This window comes from Phragmites australis, chromosome 23, assembly GCF_958298935.1.
Source record: "Phragmites australis chromosome 23, lpPhrAust1.1, whole genome shotgun sequence".
NCBI classification, from domain to species: domain Eukaryota; kingdom Viridiplantae; phylum Streptophyta; class Magnoliopsida; order Poales; family Poaceae; genus Phragmites; species Phragmites australis.
This window is the reverse complement of record NC_084943.1, coordinates 16522972-16541992: the sequence shown is the minus strand read 5'-3', so window position 1 is coordinate 16541992 and position 19021 is coordinate 16522972. Positions and strand designations below refer to the sequence as shown.

The 19021-nt window shown below is 55.0% G+C and overlaps 1 protein-coding gene across 1 annotated transcript; it reads left to right on the top strand.

Moving 5' to 3' along the window:
- The first annotated feature begins 586 nt into the window (after window positions 1-586).
- On the top strand, window positions 587-18315 carry LOC133906013 (uncharacterized). The gene is made up of 4 exons (XM_062347819.1): window positions 587-729; window positions 919-1212; window positions 1385-1649; window positions 17752-18315. Exons 1-4 carry the CDS (start codon window positions 587-589, stop codon window positions 18313-18315), a joined length of 1266 nt encoding a protein of 421 aa, XP_062203803.1.
- The last annotated feature ends 706 nt before the right edge of the window (window positions 18316-19021 follow it).

Sequence of the window (19021 nt, the reverse complement as noted above, 5' to 3'; positions counted from 1 at the left end):
TCTTGGAGCGCATCGGGTTCCTGTGCGATGATGGGCTCACCTCGGTGATGGTGGTGGCGGACTTCCTGCGCCGCCGCTTGGCGCCCCTGCGGGAGTGGGCCCAGCCCTGCTGGCTCTACACCGGACCTGAGGACATCACCCGGACCCAGATCGGCGAGGACTGGGACCTGGGCACGCCGGAGTTGAGGGGCATGCTCCGGGTGGTGACCGGGGTGAATGAGCTGAGCCGGGCGGAGCTCCCGTGGAAAGAGATGGCGCTCTGCGCCAATCTTGACCAGGTGGCGATCCAGGCGAAGCTGCCGGAGTTCGACGCCCAGGGGTTGGTCGACCGGCTGAGGCGCCAGAGTCCCGAGACCACCGAGATCCCCGGGGTGGATGAGGTGGCCGACGAGGAGGCCGCAAGTGGTCCGGCGCAGGCTGGTGGCCCAGGCGCCACTAGCGGCGAGCCGCAGGCCAGTAGTAGGGCTGCTACGGGCAGCAGCCGCCGCACCGGAGGAGGAGGCACCGCCGGCAGCGGGGCGGCGACGGCGCCGGAGGACCGGGGGAAGCGCCCCGGCTCTTTATTCCTATGCCGGAGTCCCCGTCGATGCCGTTGCCAGGCGAGGGGGGAAGCCGGGACGGCCAGTCGTCCAACGCGGGGCCGTCGGCGGGGGCGGCATCTGCGGTTCTGGAACCGCACCTTGGTCTGCTTGGGCCTGATTCGGCGCCCGAAGACCACGCGGCGGCCCCGCAGAACCCCCAACGGAAGAGAAGGAGGGAGGACTCCGGGCCAACACCATCGAGCCCGGAGTTCAGGATTCCGGCAGCAAGGTGGCAGTACCGAAGACCCACAACCACGTAAGTTTCGTCCTCCATTCTTTCTTGGGTGTGCTTTGCCCGGACTAAGTTCTGAATTTTGGTCTCATTCTTCTCCTGCAGGCCACCTACGGGCGCCGCCGAGAGCCAGGGACGGCCTGAGGCACCGAGGCCGACGCCAGCCCCTGAGCCGAGCGCGCCTAAGCCAAGTGCACCGGCCGAGCCAGGGCTGGCAAGCACGGCGGCGGAGTCGGGGCTGACGGGCGCGGCGGCGGTGCCGGGGCCGGCGGAGCTGGGGCCGGCGGACGTGGCGGCCGAGACGGGGCCAGCGGATGCGGCGGCCGAGACAGAGATGCAGCTACCGCCCGAGCGTCCGGCGGCGTCCGAGCCCACCCCAAGCGCGCTGAGCGCGGGGCGGTTGACCGCGTGGCAGTTTTCGGGGACCCCGAGCCCCCCGGGGAAGGCTCGCAGGGGACCCAGTGCCCAGCCGCCGCCCAGCCAACCCACCGAACCTCTCCCGGTCGTGCTTGGGAGCGCCCAGGAGGTGATCGGGCGGCTGGAGGCGGCCATAGCGGAGGAGATGGCACAGCGAGAGGCGGAGCGCGCCGCTCTGGCCACGGAAAGAGCGCGCCGCTCTGGCCACGGAAAGAGCGCAGCTCGCCGCGGCTTGGCGCGTTTTTGACTCTCGCCTTGCCGCGGCGCGCGCCGCCAACGAGGATGAGCAGCGCGCCATGGAGGAGGGCCGGAAGGCCTTGGAGGAGGCCCGCGCGGAGGTCGTGCGGGAGCAGAAGGCTCTGGAGGACACCCGCGCGGAATTCGCACGGGAGCGGGAAGACACCGCCCGCCTGGCCGAGGCCCTTGCCAGGGAGAGGCAGGCGCAGGAGCGGGAGGAGGCGGCGGTGAACCGCGAGAGGGCAGCAGAGGCCTTCCAGGCCGACTTAGCTCGCCAGAAAGGTGAAGTCGACCGGACCCACACCGAGCTCCAGTACTGGGCAGAGGAACTCCAGCACGTCGAGGGGGAGCTCCAACGCCGGGAGGAGGACGTCGCGATCTGGGAGATCGACGCCGAGATAACGGCGGCGGACTTGGGGGCCCAGGAGGATCTGCTGGCCCGCCGAGAGGCGGAGGCTGCCGAGGCGGCGGCGGTCGCTGCTGCTAGGGAGGAGCGGATTGCCAAGTCCGAGGCGGAGCTGGCCTCCCGCGAGCAGGCCCTGTTCGTCCTGGCGGGGCAGGTGAAGCTGGCCGTGGGCCAGGCACCCGGCGCTGGCTCTGCCGGTGCGACCGGGGGCCAGGGGCTCGAGGAGCGACTGCGGACCGCGATGGAGGAGCTCGAGGCCGCCTCGGTCGAACGGGCCAGCCTGCAGCTGATGCTAGAGGACACCCTCCAACGGATGCAGTGGTCCGTGATGGTGGCCGGACTCGGGCAACTTCTCGTGGAGAAGAAGGGGGGAGCCCCTGGCCAGTACGCCCTAGGCTTCCAGAAGGTCTGCGAGCACCTCGAGGCGCTGCCCTGGGCCGTCCAGGAACTCGCCGCCCGGGAGGGGCGTGGCTTGGCCCAAGCAGTGCCGAACACGTCCTGGCTTGCTACCGGAGCCGGGACCCGAACTTCCCGCTGGAACCAGCTCAGGAAGGGGTGGTTGAAACCGAGGAGGAGGCCGCCCGGGAGGCGGTTCGGAGCACCGCCGCCGTGGTGGTGGCCGGTTTCAAGCGGGAGGTGCCGCCGCCCCCAGTACCGAGGAGCGGCAACGAAGGCTCCGACTCCGACTCCGACTAGGCTTTTGTAGTAGTTTTTTCTTCTTCTTTTCTTTTTGACTTGATGTAAATATGGGAGTGATCCCTCAGAACAGCTATCCTTTTTTGTGAATATAATGGAAGCCTTTCTTTGGGGTCGCAACTCCAGTATTCTTCTGAGTGCTTAGTGTAGTTTCTGCTTTTTTCACTTGATGCCCTGATGAGTACTCAGTCGGACCGACCCCGACCTTCCCTTCCCCGAGAACGAAGTCGCCCCGACCGTCCTTCTCGGTGCGTTCAGCCCCCGAGCCCTCGCGAGTCCGCAACGGCTAAGTCAAAAGATAAAGGCATGAACTTCCTTGCTCGGGAGATAGATCGATCCAGCACGGAGCACGCCACGACCGGTGAACACTTTTCCACCTTGTGACCACTTAATCAGCAGACTGGAGACACGCGCGGGCGGGAATGGGACCAAGAGTCCCCATGGTTCAGTGGTGCCCGGGTTTAGGACGGACTGGACCGAGCACCGACAGCCCGCCCTTGAGGCCTAGGCTCCGGACTACTCGAGCGGCTCGAGCGATAGGATTACCCAGGGCGCCCAGGGACTCGGTAGTGCTCGGGGCCCTAAAAGCGGACCGAACACCGCGACCACCATGAAAGACTTCGATCGGACATTACCGCACGTACGGTACACCTTTCTACGGACCGTTCTGTCGTTCTAGGAAAAAGTGGACACTCGGTAGGGTTTTGTGCGCGAGGAGACCATCTCACCGAGCAGATTAGAATACGAGGGCCCCCGAGGACGACTCGGGAACAAAATATTATTGAATGTAAATTCGTCTGAACTTAACCACTCACCGGACAGCTGTCAGCCTTTCAGCCAACCGATCCAGGAGGGGCATGCGCTCCGAGCTCGGGGTGCCCGGGAACTTGGTTCCCACGGCCGGGGCGCCCGAGCACCAGGGGGCGCGTGAGGAGCCCGGGGTTAGGCAATCTCGACCACTCACGCTTGAGCGGTAGGACCACCCGAGGACCCTTGGGGCCGAGCAGTGACCTAGGCACTGAGGCCTTCACGGTCGAGCTGCTTTTGCTTTTGATTGTCGATCTATGACTTGAGAAAAAATGGAGAAATTCTTTGATTGGTGCACTCTGTTAGTGCGGCACTCACTATAGACTGCTCTCGTTTTCGACCCGAGACCTCTCGAATACCCAGATCGGCGGACAAGAGCAGACAGAGGCATAACCCAGAGGTCCTATGGTTCGATAGCGCCCGGGTATGACAGACCAGACCGAGCACCAACAGCCCGCCCCTGAGGCCTAGGCTCCAGACTACTCGAGCAGCTCGAGCGATAAGATTACCCGAGAACCCCAGGGACTCGGTAGTGCCCGGGAGCCTGCCACGACACCGAAGACCACAGCCTACCACAACAGACGTAAGCCAACGGCAACTTTTATCAGCGGGGAAAATGAGAGAGCGAACTTTTCTCGCACAATCGAGCATCTCACCAGACAGATTAAACATATGGAATCCAGAAAAACAAAATTGACATATGATTGCACATTGATACACATACTGTATTGACAATTTTTTTACAAGGTTGGGTAACTTACCCAGTTAGTGGTAGCCCCCGGTCAACTTAGGCGGGGGGGAAGCCCCCGGCCTGGTTGACCTAAGCCGCGAGCATGGCCATCTACGGGTAGAACTTGCGCAGGTGCTCGATGTTCCATGGGTTGGGGAGCGGTTGCCCACCTTCTGCTGCCAACCGAAAAGAGCCTTCTCGCGGGACTCCGATCACGGTGAAGGGGCCTTCCCACATAGGGGACAGCTTATTCCTTCCTTCGCGCGACTGGACGCGTCGGAGAACTAGATCCCCCACCTCGAGAGACCGGGCCCGGACGTGGCGCTGATGGTAGCACCGCAGGCTTTGCTGGTAGCGGGCTGCTCGGACGGCGGCACGCCGCTGGTGCTCCTCCAAATAGTCGATGTTGTCGCGCCTCTTCTGCTCCTGTTCGCCTTTAGAGTAGGCATGCACCCGAGGGGAGCCTAGAGTGAGCTCGGAGGGGAGGACCGCCTCAGCGTCGTACACGAGGAAGAAAGGAGTCTCCCCGGTAGCGCGGCTCGGTGTGGTCCGGTTGGCCCATAGCACGGCAGGCAGTTCGTCGACCCACCCCTTTCCGTGCTTTGCGAGCACGTCGTAGGTCCGGGTTTTGAGCCCCTTCAGTATCTCCGCGTTGGCGCGCTCGACCTCCCCGTTGCTACGAGGATGAGCGATGGAGGCGAAGCAGAGCTTGATTCCGAGGTCTTCGCAGTAGTCCCCGAACAGGGCACTTGTGAACTGAGTGCCGTTGTCGGTGATGATCCGGTTCGGAACACCAAAGCGACTGGTGATGCCGCGGATGAACTGGAGCGCCATGTTCTTGGTCACCTTGATGACTGGGACCGCCTCCGGCCACTTGGTGAACTTGTCGATGGCGACATAGAGGTACTCATAGCCCCCGATTGCTCGGGGGAATGGACCCAGAATGTCCAGCCCCCAGACTGCGAAAGGCCATGACAGGGGGATGGTGTGAAGAGCCTGAGCCGGCTAGTGAACCTGCTTTGCATGGAACTGGCATGCTCTGCAGCGCCGAACCAGCTCGGAAGCATCCTGGAGAGCTGTAGGCCAGTAGAAACCTTGCCGGAAGGCCTTCCCGACCAGCGTGTGGAACGATGCATGGCCACCGCACTCGCCCTTGTGGATCTCAGCGAGAAGCTCGCAGCCTTCTGCCCGGGTGATGCATTTCAGGAGAATGCCGCCTGCGCTACGCTGGTAGAGATCCCCATCTACTATGGCATAGTGTTTGGATTGCCGAGCAACTCTTTCAGCAGACGCCTCATCCCCGGGGAGGAACTTTTCCTTCAAGTACCCTCGGATGTCGTCCATCCACGAGGCATCTTGAGAACATTCAGCAAGCGCAGCGCACTCGCCGAACGGCGGCACCCTGACGGGGCTTCCCACTGAGGGCGCCGCTGGGTCCCCTGAATTGAGTTCGAGGTTTCCCCTTCACCCTGTTCGGCTGGCAGGACGGAAGGTCGTGTGATTCTTTCTTCAAAGACTCCGACAGGGACGCGCGCACGGGAGGACGCCAGGCGGGAGAGGTCGTCGGCCAGAGCGTTATCACGGCGAGGGATGTACCGCAGCTCCAGGCCGTCGAAGCGCTTCTCCAGCTTCCTGACTGCCACCACGTACACCGACATTTGAGGATTCGTGCACTGGTACTCTTTGGATACCTGGTTGACCACCAGCTGGGAATCTCCCTTGACCATGAGGTGACGAATCCCGAGGCCCACCGCGGCTCGGAGGCCAGCGATGAGACCTTCATATTCCGCCATGTCGTTGGGTGCGCGAAACTGCAGCTACACGACGTACTGGATTTCTTCACCCGTTGGGGAGGTGGGAACCGTCGAAATGCATGATCCAGTACCCGGGCGCATCGTGCCCGGGATATGCAGAGATATCTTCTGGGCCGACCTCAGGGATGGGTGTCCACTCTGCCACGAAGTCACAGAGTGCCTGGCTTTTGATCGCCTGGCGGCTGACAAAGTGCAGGTCGAACTCCGCCAGCTTCACCGCCCACTTGACTACATACCCACTGCCTTTTCGGTTCCGGAGTATGGGTCCCAGTGGGTACGTGGTAACCAACGAGACTTTGTGCGCCTGGAAGTTGTGGCGCAGCTTCCGGGAAGCGATGAGCACGGCGTAGAGCAGCTTCTGAGCCTGGGGGTACCTTGTTTTGGCCTCCCGGAGGACTTCACTGACGAAGTACACCGGTCGCTGTACCCGGTGGGCCCGGACCGCGGCCTTACCCGAGGGGCTGTTACAGCCCCCAGACTCGACGACGTGGTCGGGGCTGACCGGGTGCTCAGGCTCTACTCCCTGGTCGGGAGGAGCCGAGTGCTCGGGCTCGACCCCCTGCTCGGGAGGAGCCGCGAGGACGGGGGAGTGCCCGGGGGTGGCCGGGAGCTGGGACCCAGCACCTGGCCCCGCGCACTCGTCGCGCTCCACCACCAGCACCATGCTTACGACCTAAGGAGTGGCCGATACGTAGAGTAGCAGTGGCTCGCCTTCGGACGGAGCCACCAGCACGGGTGGTGAGGTGAGATACTTCTTCAGATCGCGGAAGGCCTGCTCGGCCTCTGGCGTCCAGTCGAAATGACCGGTCTTCTTCAGAAGCTTGAAGAGGGAGAGCCCCCGCTCCCCAAGTTTGGAGATGAAGCGCCCGAGGGCCGCCATGCAGCCGGCGAGACGCTGAACCTCCTTGAGTCAAGCCGGGGGTCGCATCTGCTCGATGGCCCGGATCTTCTCTGGATTGGCCTCGATCCCTCGACTGGAAACCAAGAAATCGAGGAGCTTGCCTGCAGGTACCCCAAAGACACACTTCTCAGGGTTGAGCTTCAGGCGGGTAGTGCGGAGACTATTGAAAGTCTCGGCAAGGTCTTCGAGCAAGGTGGCGCGGTCTCGGGATTTGACCACGAGATCATCGATGTAGGCCTCGACGTTGCGGCCAACCTGCGAATCAAGGGTGATGCAAATAGCGCGCTGGAAAGAACACCCAGCGTTGCACAAACCTAAAGGCATCAACATATAGCAATAAGTCCCCACCGGGGTGGTGAAAGCAGTTTTTTCTTCATCCTCTACGGCCATGCGAATCTGGTGATAACCAGAGTTTGCATCTAAAAAACACAAAAGATCACATCCCGCAGTTGCATCTACAATCTGATCTATACGGGGTAAAGGAAAAGGATCTTTAGGGCAAGACTTGTTTAGATTGGTGTAGTCCACGCACATGCGGAGCTTGCCGTTGGCCTTCGGGATGATAACTGGGTTCGCCAGCCACTCGGGGTGGAGGGCTTCTCGGATAAATCCGGCATCAAGAAGTTTGCTGACCTGCTCCCGGATGAATTCTTGGCGCTCAGGCGCCTGCCGCCAGACCTTCTGCTTCACCGGGCGTGCGTTCGGACGCACAGCCAAGTGGTGCTTGATCACCTCCCTAGGGATCCCGGGCATGTCGGACGGCTGTCATGCAAACATGTCGGCGTTAGTCCGGAGGAAGGTGATGACCTGGGAGGCGTCTTCGCCCACCACGACCTCCTTTGTAGGAACGGAGGCGTTGGCGGCGAGTTGGGGTTTGGATGAAGAGGGTCCCGAGCCCCCTGGACAGCCTTCGACCTCGGCCTGAGCTGAGACCAAGGCAAGGTATGACTACTCGGCGCAGGAGACGGCACCGCCGGAGTCGGCGGTCACGGAGATAGGGTATGCTGGGCCTGGCATCTTGACCGTGAGATACGCATAGTGCGCAGCCATCATGAACTTAGCGAGCGCCGGACGCCCGAGGATGGCGTTGTAGGGGAGGGGGAGCTCCACGACGTCGAAGAGGACATTCTCCGTGCGGAAGTTATCCCGATTCCCGAAGGTTACGGGCAGCTCAACCTGCCCGAGGGGCAGGGAGTGCCCGGGTGTCACCTCGCAGAACAGGAGCGACGGCTTTAGGCGCCTGGAGGGCACCTGCAGCTTCTCGAAAGCCTCCTTGGTGAGGAGGTTGAGGCCTGCGCCCCCGTCGATCAGCACCCTGCCGACCCTTACATTGTAGATGGTGGGGGACACTACCAAGGGTAGTCGCCCCATGCCTGCAGTACTGGCGGGGTGATCGGCGATACTGAATGTGATCGGGGCGTCCGACCATCTCAGGGGCCTCGTGGCCTCTTCGCTCGGGGTTGCCGAGCATACCTCGCGCCGCATGGTCTTGATGCCGCGCCGCGAGGAAGGCGTATAGGCGCCTCTGTCGATGAAGGCGACGGTGTGCTCAGGCTCTTGAAAGTCGAGCTCTGTGTTGCCGAGGGCGGCCTCAGCATCGCCTCCCCCGCGGGACTCGTCGCGCTCCCTTTGGCGCTGCTCGACGAGGCCCTTGACCGTACGGCACTCCGTGAGATCATGCCATCTGGTCTGGTGGATTGGGCACCATTTGCCTGTCTCAGACCCTGCAGGAGCGGGGGCCCTTGCTGGAGCGGGAGCCCGGGCGGGGGCCGGAGCCCTTGCGGGAGCCGGAGCCCTCGCGGGAGCCGGAGCCCTAGGAGGGGCCCGGGCCGGGGCTCTCGCGGGCGCAGGCCGTCTATCGGCGACCGCCCGGTGTTCTTGCCGGCGGCCGGGCTCTTGGGCCGGCCTATGGGCGGGGCCCTGGGCCGGCTCGACGAGGACAGCCTCGCACCTCCTTCTCTTTTTCTTTTCCCGCCTGACGGAGCGGGAAGAACTTGGTTGATTGGCGGCGGGGCGCTCGGGGCGCGGAGCGTGCCAAGCCCGCGCCTCTGCCGCCTTGGCGCACTTGTCGGCCAGCGCGAAGAGTTCCGCAGTGGTCTCGATCTCGTGCGTACATAGCTTCTCGAGCATCCGCTCGTCGCGGAAGCCCTGCCGGAAAGCAACGATAACAGCGTGGGGGGTTATCCGGGGATAGTGTTGCGGACCTCGCTGAAATGCTGAATAAAGCACCGCAGCGTCTCCCCCTCCTGCTGCTTGACGGCGTGGAGGTCGCACTCCAAGCCGGGGCACGCGAACGTACCCTAAAAATTAGCCACGAACTGGTGGTAAAGATCATCCCAGGAGCTAATAGACCCTGGGGGTAAGTTCATGAGCCAAGAACGGGCAGAGCCCCTCAAGGCCACATGGAAATAATTAGCCATCACCTTTTCGCTGCCCCCGGCCACTTGGACGGTGGTGGTGTATATCTGGAGGAACTCAACGGGGTCGATGGACCCGTTGTACTTCTCCGGCAGCTCGGGGCGGAACTTGGAGGGCCATTTGACCCGGCGAAGCTCGCTAGTGAAGGCATGGCAGCCGGTGTCGTACCCTGTGGCACGGGTGGTGTTCCTGGGCGGTGAACGCCAGCGAGCTGGGGAGCCCTGGCGATCATAGGCCGGCAAAGAGGAAGCCTGATCCTCAGCTTCGGCCTCCTGCCGGGTCTCTCGCTGGCGCTCGAGAGTGACACGCACGTCTTCGAGGCCCCTCCGCTCGTTGAGACGCAAGCGGAGGTCCTGGGCTCCGGACGCGGCCAGGGGGGCGGCGCTCCGCCTGAAGGCCCCCCGGCTAATGCGAACGTTACCCGACAATGGGCCGGTTCTGGCGGCGCCACGCTGAGTGGTGGCGCGAGAACTCTCGGCCAGCACCTGGCGGCGAGCAGTGTCGACCAGGGCAGCGACTTCCTGGAGCCAGCGGCCCTCCGGGGTTTCCGCCGTCGCCTGGACAGGCGGATGCCTGAGGAGAGCATGCGCCTCAAGCAGCGTGCTCCCGGGGCTGGCCTCGCCGAAGGCGAGCCTATGCAGGAGAGGCGCCCGACGCTGTCCAAACGCGGACCTGGCGGCAAGAGTTTCGACCACCGGCTGGGGGTCGATGGTGCACTGGCGACGCCGGCGGTGGCCCTGCTGGGCCCAGCGCCCAGGTCCCCTTGGGAGGGGAACGCCGCGCGTGCAGATCGCTGCTGCTACTGGGACGCAGCGGCGGCTGGGGCCTCCTGTGCGAGGGGCTGCATTTCCCCGCTGAAACTGGAGTCGGAACGCTGGAGGCGGTGACCACCGGCCATTTTTTCTGCGGAAGAAAACAAGCAAACAGATTCAGGGATGCTTCCCCCCTACCTGGCGCGCCAGCTGTCGGAGGATTAACTCCAGTCGCAGGGATCCCGAGAGACCCCTTTTTAGAGATTCGGCCGGGGGGATGATTCTGAATACGTTCGTCGGAGAAATAAATGGGAATGAATGCAACGGCCGGTGGTGGGGGTGTTGACCTAGTGCAAGAAGAAGTAAATGTACCAGAATTTAGACAGGTTCGAGCCGTACGGGGGTGTAATACCCTACTCCTGTATGGATACTATAACTGTCTTGAGGAAGTCCCTCAAGGACGTTGCTGGTTACAAGAATGTTGGTCTATCTAAGAGCTTGGGCTCCTTGTTCTTCGGCTGGGACTGGGCTCAGCCTTCCTCACAGTGTTTCTCTTGCGCTGTGTTCTTTTCTATCCGTTGCCTCTAACCGTCTTCTTTAGCTATGTTCTTTCTTGTCTCTGTTTAGCTATCCTTCGTATCTTGCCCTTCGTCTTTCCTTTTGCGCCGCCGGCTACTTTAAGTACCCGCCGGCCGCGACATGCCCCGAACGGAAGGAGGGGGCACGAGCTCTGAGACACCATAAATGGAAAGGGCGTCATTATTTCCTCTGGGCGAAGTGACCGGGGGTGGAAAAATACGGCACACGCCCGGTCATCCGTCGCCATAAATGCCCTGGCAACGGGCGCCGTGGAGAGGGCCCACCGGGCAGCCGCAGAGCAGCCCGGCATGCCCGCCCTGTCTTGTTCCCCTGCCACAGCAGCGCGGCAGACGGAACGCCTTGGTCCTTACGACGTTATCCCAAGGCAGGCTGGATGGCACGGGACGGGACCCGTGCAATTAATAACCCCACGCCTCTCTGCCAAAACATGGCAGGAACTGACGCTGAGCGCGGCGGGAGCAGTTAGAGGTGACAGGCCACGCACGCTCATTAAATGCGGCCTCGGGCCTTTGACTGGTTGACACCTCATCAGTGGGCCCTCGGGGGCCTTTCTGGGTCGTCGGGGTAAAGAGTGCTCGGGGGTACTGTTCACCTCCCCGAGCACTCTCTCCCGAGAATGCCTTTCCTTGTCCTCGGGGTACCGAGTGCTCGGGGGTACTGTTCACCTCCCCGAGCACTCTCTCCTGAGCACTATTGTACGGGTCCTCGGGGAACCAAGTGCTGGAGGGCTGCAGCACGCAGCCCCGAGCACTTTCTCCTGAGCACTCTTGTACGGGTCCTCGGGGAACCGAGTGCTCGGGGGCTGCAGGACGCAGCCCCGAGCACTCTCTCTCGAGCACCCTTGTACGGATCCTCGGGGAACCGAGTGCTCGGGGGCTGCCGCACACAGCCCCGAGCACTCTCTCCAGGAACTTAGCTCTCCGGGTCGTCGGGGGACTAGTGTGCTCGGGGGTGACCGTACACCTCCCCGAGCACTTTCTTCCCGGTAATTGGATTCTGTGGATCATCGGGGAACTGGGGTACTCGGGAGCCACCGACTGTGGCCCCGAGCGCCTTCTCCCGTGACTTGATCTTTTCTCATCCTACAGGAGAGACCCCGCGGGATGGCGCCATGTGGCGGATGGCTGGCCTGGCCTCGGGATTCAGGGACCTCCGGTTCCTGATACACTGACAAACACCCTCCGTAAATCTGTCAAACTTGAATACCTATCTATGTCGTACTCCATAGGGTGAAAGTATATGCAATGTTGATTATGTGAAAAGATACAAACTAGCAGCCATTGGTTTGTATAGTTGTACGTTAGAAGAATGATGTCCTTCGTTCCACAGCACGACCATGGAGTCTGCGATGTAATCCTCAACTTCCACCGGTGAGTTAATGATGGTTGGGCCTCATACGACCTGTGGGTCAAGGAATTCGTTTTTTGGATTCTCCCTCATGGCTTCTTGAATCATACATCTACAAATAAGAATAATGTTAATGAAAGAGTGTATCAATGAGTTAGGCAACTTATTAAGCATAGTCCATGATTAATAATGCTTACAATGTCCATGAATTCAATTGGTTGACATGAAGGGAGTCACAACGGTAGATAAGGAATAAATCATCAAAGCCCACTATAAAGGATCCACTTGGTTTGAGGAAATGTTTCCATTTGTACTTGATGCTAAAACAAGAAGGGAGATGTTTCTCCGCATTGAACCTTCTCATGTAAATTCTGTGTAGAATTGTACTTGCCCAGCCTATCCTCTCTAACTCTTTCTGCCTCACTAATGGCTAGCCTGCCACATAGGTGTTTAGCATGGGTTCTTCTTCTACCTCCTTGTCTAGCTATTTCCTGGTTTTATGCTTTTAGAGAGGCACCGTTTTGGCAGACTGTTGGCCAGATTTGCGAGACAATTGTGCTATGTGGTACAGAAGAAGGTTTGACCTTTGCCGCAACATGACAAAAAGAGAAGCCACTACCGTCGTGTACTGGAGACGGCGATCGTCGAGGCCGTTGAGGTAGTGGAGGGGCAACTAGAGATATGAACTTCTTCAACCATTGGATAATGGAGTAGACAACCTCCCCAAGTGCCACGATGTCATCCTCTAGGGGAATAGGAATTGGGAGGGACATGCAATTCTCATATACCATATCCACTAACACCCTGGCATAATCAAGCTATAATGGGACTCCGTAAATCATTTGTTCTCCTCTGCATGAAAATACTAAGCCCGTGCCAACCTCAATGATGGGAGCAGAGTCAATAGTGGTGGGCAATAGGAGCTTGCACTTAGTGGTCTCTCTATGTTATCGACGGGGAATATGTCTCTAAGGATATGTGGATTGTAATTGACAGGGCATTCATTTGGAGATCTCTCGATAAGGAAGTGTTCTAGATGGATGATGTTATCGGGAGAGCCAAGTGGCACATATGCACAGCTACTCCAGTCCTGTGCCGGTGGAGATTCTAGTGTCATGGCTACATCCTACTACCTGAGAGCCCATACTCTCTCTTTGACTCATTGTTCCATCCTTTTCATCCTTTCTTGGAGCTCAACGTAGATCTTCATTCTCATCCATTCATGCTCGGTTGCTTTGCGCTCAACCTTGTTTCTCCTTTGGCTCCTGTACGAAGTGACTTCGTTACGGAAACCCAACTTTCATGGAACCGTAACCCCTACACCATGTGTGCGTCTCGGGTGCTCTTTGTTTCCCAGAGTGGATGTTAGTATATCTTTTTCCTGAGATGGCTGGAATGATCCTTAAGTGATTTCTTCTAAGAGCTGTAGGATCTTTTGGGAAGTGAATTCCTCTTCTTGTTGATGAGAAGTGACCTCCTTTTCTTGTTGAGGAGAATCGACATGAGATAGTTCACGTTCATCAAAATAGGAAAAAAATCATATACTTATCAGAACTTGTTCCATGTAGTCTAGAGGGACTTGTGCTATCTCCGGACATCATCTTCAAGACTAGAGGGAAGAAAAGCTAAGGAGGATGGATGCGAAGCAGCAACTGACTGAATTGTGTAAGAATGGTATCAGAATTTGGATAGCAACACTAGAGAAGGCAGCCTCTCTTCCAAAATTATGTGCAGAAGCTACGGAATGCCCATTATTCCAAAATTGCATTCAATTACTTCCGCACACAATTTCAAGAAGAGTGAATGACATAGATTTATCCAACATCATCATTTGCAAAAACATCACATCTAGCTTCTATAAAAAATAATCTGCAAAAAAAACACATCTAGCTTCTATAGGCATCAGAATTTGGATAGTAAAATTAATAAATTGAAAGCCGTTCACCCCCTAGAAATCGCATGTAGAAGTATCAACCGAATGCAATGCACTTAGGAGTTGCAAGTGATTTCTGGGAGAGCGAATAACTTCTATCTATCCAACATCATCATCTGCCAATAAATTGAAACACAAATTGTCTCGGTCCTTTGGCCAGTAATTTTAGCCTCCACATTTGGGGGTAAAAGAGGATAGATATTTTGCTCAACCTAAACACTACTTCCACCAAATATGGAAACCAAAATCTGAAAATGACCTAATCATCATAAGCTTAACAGAGGCCTCATATCATTCATTGCCCATCCATGACAAGCAAATAACATACTGTAGTTGATTTGAACATAAAAAGCACTGCATCTAGATCAAGCAAAAATAGCTCTGTTTTCGTATAAATAGCTCTGCCATATAATATAGAACAAAGTACGAATCATAACACAGAACATAACAATACATTATAGCTCTGTTGTCACTTGCAGTACACATAACAAAATATAGGTTTGTTTTCACTTGCATATCTCTTCCCGGCTTTATATGTGCATAATGGGAAATGACATGAGAACCAAATGCATCAACACAACAGTGACTAAAATTGAGAGCATCAAACTTCAATAAAATGTTGAATTAACCTATAATAAAACAGTGACAAAACAATAACATTATTCATGTTCAACACTTGACCTTAGTTCATTCCAACACAGGATTATCACTTACATCACAATGCTTCAGTTAGAATGACTTGTCCACAACAAAGGTATATATCTGTCCAAAAACACAATCAATATGGCTGCTAGTGCTGTATGACTTTTTTTTATTTTGTTTTCTTTAAACCAAAGTGCTACATAGCTGTCAACAAATACTTTACATATCCATCATCAATTCAAGGAGGCAAATGTGTGATATTATATAATAATGTCGTTCCTATGCAAAAAAAATGGCGCAAGACTCCTTTTGGACAGAAACTACTACCCAACTGTCCCAACAAGAAAGTAAAGATAGAGTTCATACATGAATATAGGATCAAATAACTTGTACCACCATAAACTAAACAAAATTTCCTAACTTCTCTTCCATTACCATTAGGCCAAAATTAATCGTTAAGCCCCTGTCCCAAACCCAGAACAATGTTCTGTCCAAAACAGAACAACATGCTTCATAACTTCATAGATATTTTTATACATATCCAAAAGCTACAAATAAAACCACCATTAACAACTATACAAAAATTCTTACAACTTACTAATTATAGAAATATTTAATTTGGCCATTATGAAATCCTAAAATTCAGAATACGATAACTACTACCAAACGACTGAACCTTCTAGACAGTACTCCTTCCTGATAGCATATTTCCCAAACCATTCACCCAAAACTAGTGTTCAAGTACTCCATGGAAAGCTTACACAATATCCTACAACTTGTGTATTCACCATGAGCTGGGAAACACACACGTAGGTTCCTAAAAACGCAAGCACAAGCAACAGTTCTAAACCTGATCGAACCCTAATCATGCTCAACTATGACCTTTAGTCATTGATCTAGAGATTCTGTCACCTTAGGGTAAACAAACACCACAATAGAGATCCTTACCTATCTCAATTACCAGCAGGATCCATGGCCCTGCAATACTATCTTCCCTCCCATCAACCTCAAATTGTATCCCCGTGTGCCAATCTTCCCGTCCAATCCTTGGAATAACCGTGTAGGGCTTGCTTCAGGGAGAGGGTGGTCGGGGAGGTGTGTCTTGGGAGAAGAATGGCCAGACATAGGGAGAGGGAGATGCAGGGACGACTAGGAAGGTGAGGGGGTGGATTCTAAGGGGTGTGGATGGCTTGGGCTTCATGGAGTCGCCTGCCTTTATTCCCAGGCTAGGGATGGGCTCCAAGCCTAACCAAGCAGCTACTCCTTTTTCTTGTTAGCTAGTTAAGGGTATGTAAGGCAGAAGTCTAGCTATAACAATATTTTGAATATTATGTTATTAGTTCTAAGGATTTATGAAGCTGGGTTATAAGTGCATCGAGAGTGTTTGAATAAATCATTTTGTTTCTATTTTAATATAAAAATAGATACTTAAATCATTTTATTTTACCCTATAAACTTAAAATCTGACATGAAGCTGGGAGGTATAATCTTTCCAAACATCCATTAACACTCCGAATCGATAGAAAACTGAGGTTGCACTTCCAAATAAACCGGGTAGCTTGTCTATCGAACAATCAATCAAAACATTGACTTATGCTTTCCTCCTCTGCTCCACATACTTGGAAGAAGGCCGCAGGGTCGAAGTGCCTCTTGGAAAGGATTTGTTTGGCCGGCAAGAACTATACATAGTATCTTGTGAGATGATGGTAGGTAGGTGCATTTTCTCTGGAAGGTGGGTGCATCCCCCCCCCCCCCCAACCCCATCTATTTCTTGAGATATTTTGCAATTTGCACTAAAGTGATGATGTGTTGCATCGATTTGATGGGCCAGCAGCCAACCTGAATAACTATTAGTAATCAAAATTTCTAAATTACATGAGGGGACTAGGTGGTGCGAAAACAGCCAACCTGAATATCAGGCCACATGTGGTTCAAGTTTCTGCAAGCACCTAGTTATGGTTTGAAAAATTGACCCAAAAGGTACATATAAATGTCGTTTCTTATTTCGTCTTCTCACCATACATCCGCTTTAATCCGGAAGCATACCAAAAATTAATTCACCACCCATTTTACATATTAAGATTTAACAGTTGGGATCAAGAGCATAATCTTAGTCAATAGAAAACAAGGGATAATTGGTTTGAAAATAAATACTCCCTGCAGTCCGAAATAAGTGCCGTTTTAGATATCGAAACGATCCTCAAAATGTAACTTTTACTATTATTTTTTTATAATATATTGATAAAAACATAATAAAAATATATTATTATGAAAGTACTTTTCGAGATAAATCTACTCGTATCATTTTTCAAATATCCAAACTCAATATAAAAAATAAATTATAACCAAAATTTAAAACAATTGACTGCATGTAACAAAACATAACACTTATTTTCGAATGGAGGGACTAGACAAGAATATATATGGCATTAAAAGCTACAGTTAAGTATACTGCTCAAACAAGCAAAGGATGTTCTGTTTGTGTGATTTTACGTAATGGCACGCCATACACTCGCAGTAGCTTGCTCAACAGTAGTATACTATATTATACTGAAACAATATCTGGTATAGGATTGTCAAAGTTGCTCATATGGCGTAGCAGAGTATTTCTCGTGCTTTGTTAATTGTGAGAGCTCATGTCCTGCAACATTCTACTCTAACTTTTGCTTTCCTGGCCCCCTCCAACGCCTACGAGATGATTGATCATAGGCAGCGGCAACACCAGTAGGACGTTGTTGCACCAAATGTTTTCCTCGTAATATATATATGTTCGATGCTAATCCTAGGACTCCTCCAACTTGGACCATAAGCTAGCATGGTCATTTTTTCTCCGATAATCCCTATCGCTAGCACGGCACACAACTAAACACTCTAGTTTTTACCTGTCCTTTCTCCATCTTCAGCTGCCAAGAACATAGCACTTCTGTTTAACAATTATGGGGAAGCAAGGATGGAAGGGCAGGGAAGCGCTATGAATGCATGCCATCCAATCTCTACTGCATAAGATATAAGTTGGTTCTCACATCATCTTTTTCCTTACTATCTTTCTATCTAATAAATGTTAGATGTATAAGTGTATTTGTATTTTCCCCATTGTATAAGGGGTTTTCTGCATATTTGCCTCCACCTGTATATGTATATATTTGGGCCTAGAGCCCCTATGTTGAATACAAGTGCTATTCATAATATGGTATTAGAGCCAAAAACTAGGGTTAGGGTTCGTTCTCTCTCTCCCTAGCCGATTTTTTTTTCTTTCCTCCACCGCACGTTGCACTTGCGTGCTCCTGTTCCGCCGGCTCGGATCACCGTCGTTCCATCGGTTGCCGTCGGCGTCCGCCCCGCCGCTGCTGCAATTGCGCCACCGCCGGACCCCGCAGTCCCGCCGCCGCTCGATTTGCGTCGCTGCTGGACGTCGACGGGCTCCCCCGCCGCCGACCTCGCTTCGCGCCGCCCCGACGCCACCGAAAGCGCGCCGCCACCCTCTCCAGTCCAGCCGCCGCCTTCTTCGCACCGCCGCCGCCCGATTTGCGCCGCTGCGGATCTCAGCCCCGCCGACGGTGGCTCGCCTTCCGCTGTCAGTCGCCGAAACTCGCTGGAACTCCGCTGTCAGTCGCCGGAACTCGCCCTCCGCCGCCAGTCGCCAGAATCTACCGCTGTCGGGGACTCGCCCTCCGCCGCCAATCGCCGGACTCCACCGCCCTCCCCTGCTGGCGCCGTGTCTCTGCTCCTCTCTCTCTTGCGGTGCCACGGATGTTTAGCACTGTTGAACAGAGCCGCTAGCACCAGCAGAGGGAAGAGGTAAAAAAAAAAAAGAGTACTGCTGCCGCCGCTTCTGTTCTGCCCACTTGCCGACGACCGCCACTTTTCACTTGCGCTATTGCCGTCGGCAGGTGTTTTGCTTCAGGATGTCATCCTCAACTCCTTCGTCAGGTGGTCTCCAGGTTCCGCGATGTCCGGTGCTTTTTAATGGCACTAATTATCGCGACTGGGTGCCACGGATGACGTGGCACATGAAGGGTCTTCGCCTTTGGGATTTTCTTACTGGTGATCTGCCATGTCCAGCCAAGCCTGTATGCCCTATTCCGCCAGTGATTCCCGAGAATGCTTCAGAGGATGACAAGGCGAAGCTGCTTGCCTCTTATGATGATAATCTGTCAGCTTATGATACAGATTTTGTTGCATACCGGACTTGGTTGGATGAGGATGCTCGTGCTGCCTCTATTCTTGTTGCCAGTATGGAAGAGCGTCTTGCTGCAGACATTGTTTACTTTGACTTTTCACATCAGATGTGGACTTCTCTTTGTGATCTTTATGAGCCATCTGGTCAGTCATTGTATATTGATGCCTTACGTCAGGAGCAGCTGTTACAGCAGGGTGATGCCACAGTTGAGGAGTTCTATGCACAGATGTCCGCTGTATGGCGTCAACTTGACTCTCTTAGTCCTCAGCTGTCAGTTGCCACTTGTGAGTCCTGCAGGGGTCAGAAGAATGCTTTGTTGGTACGGCGT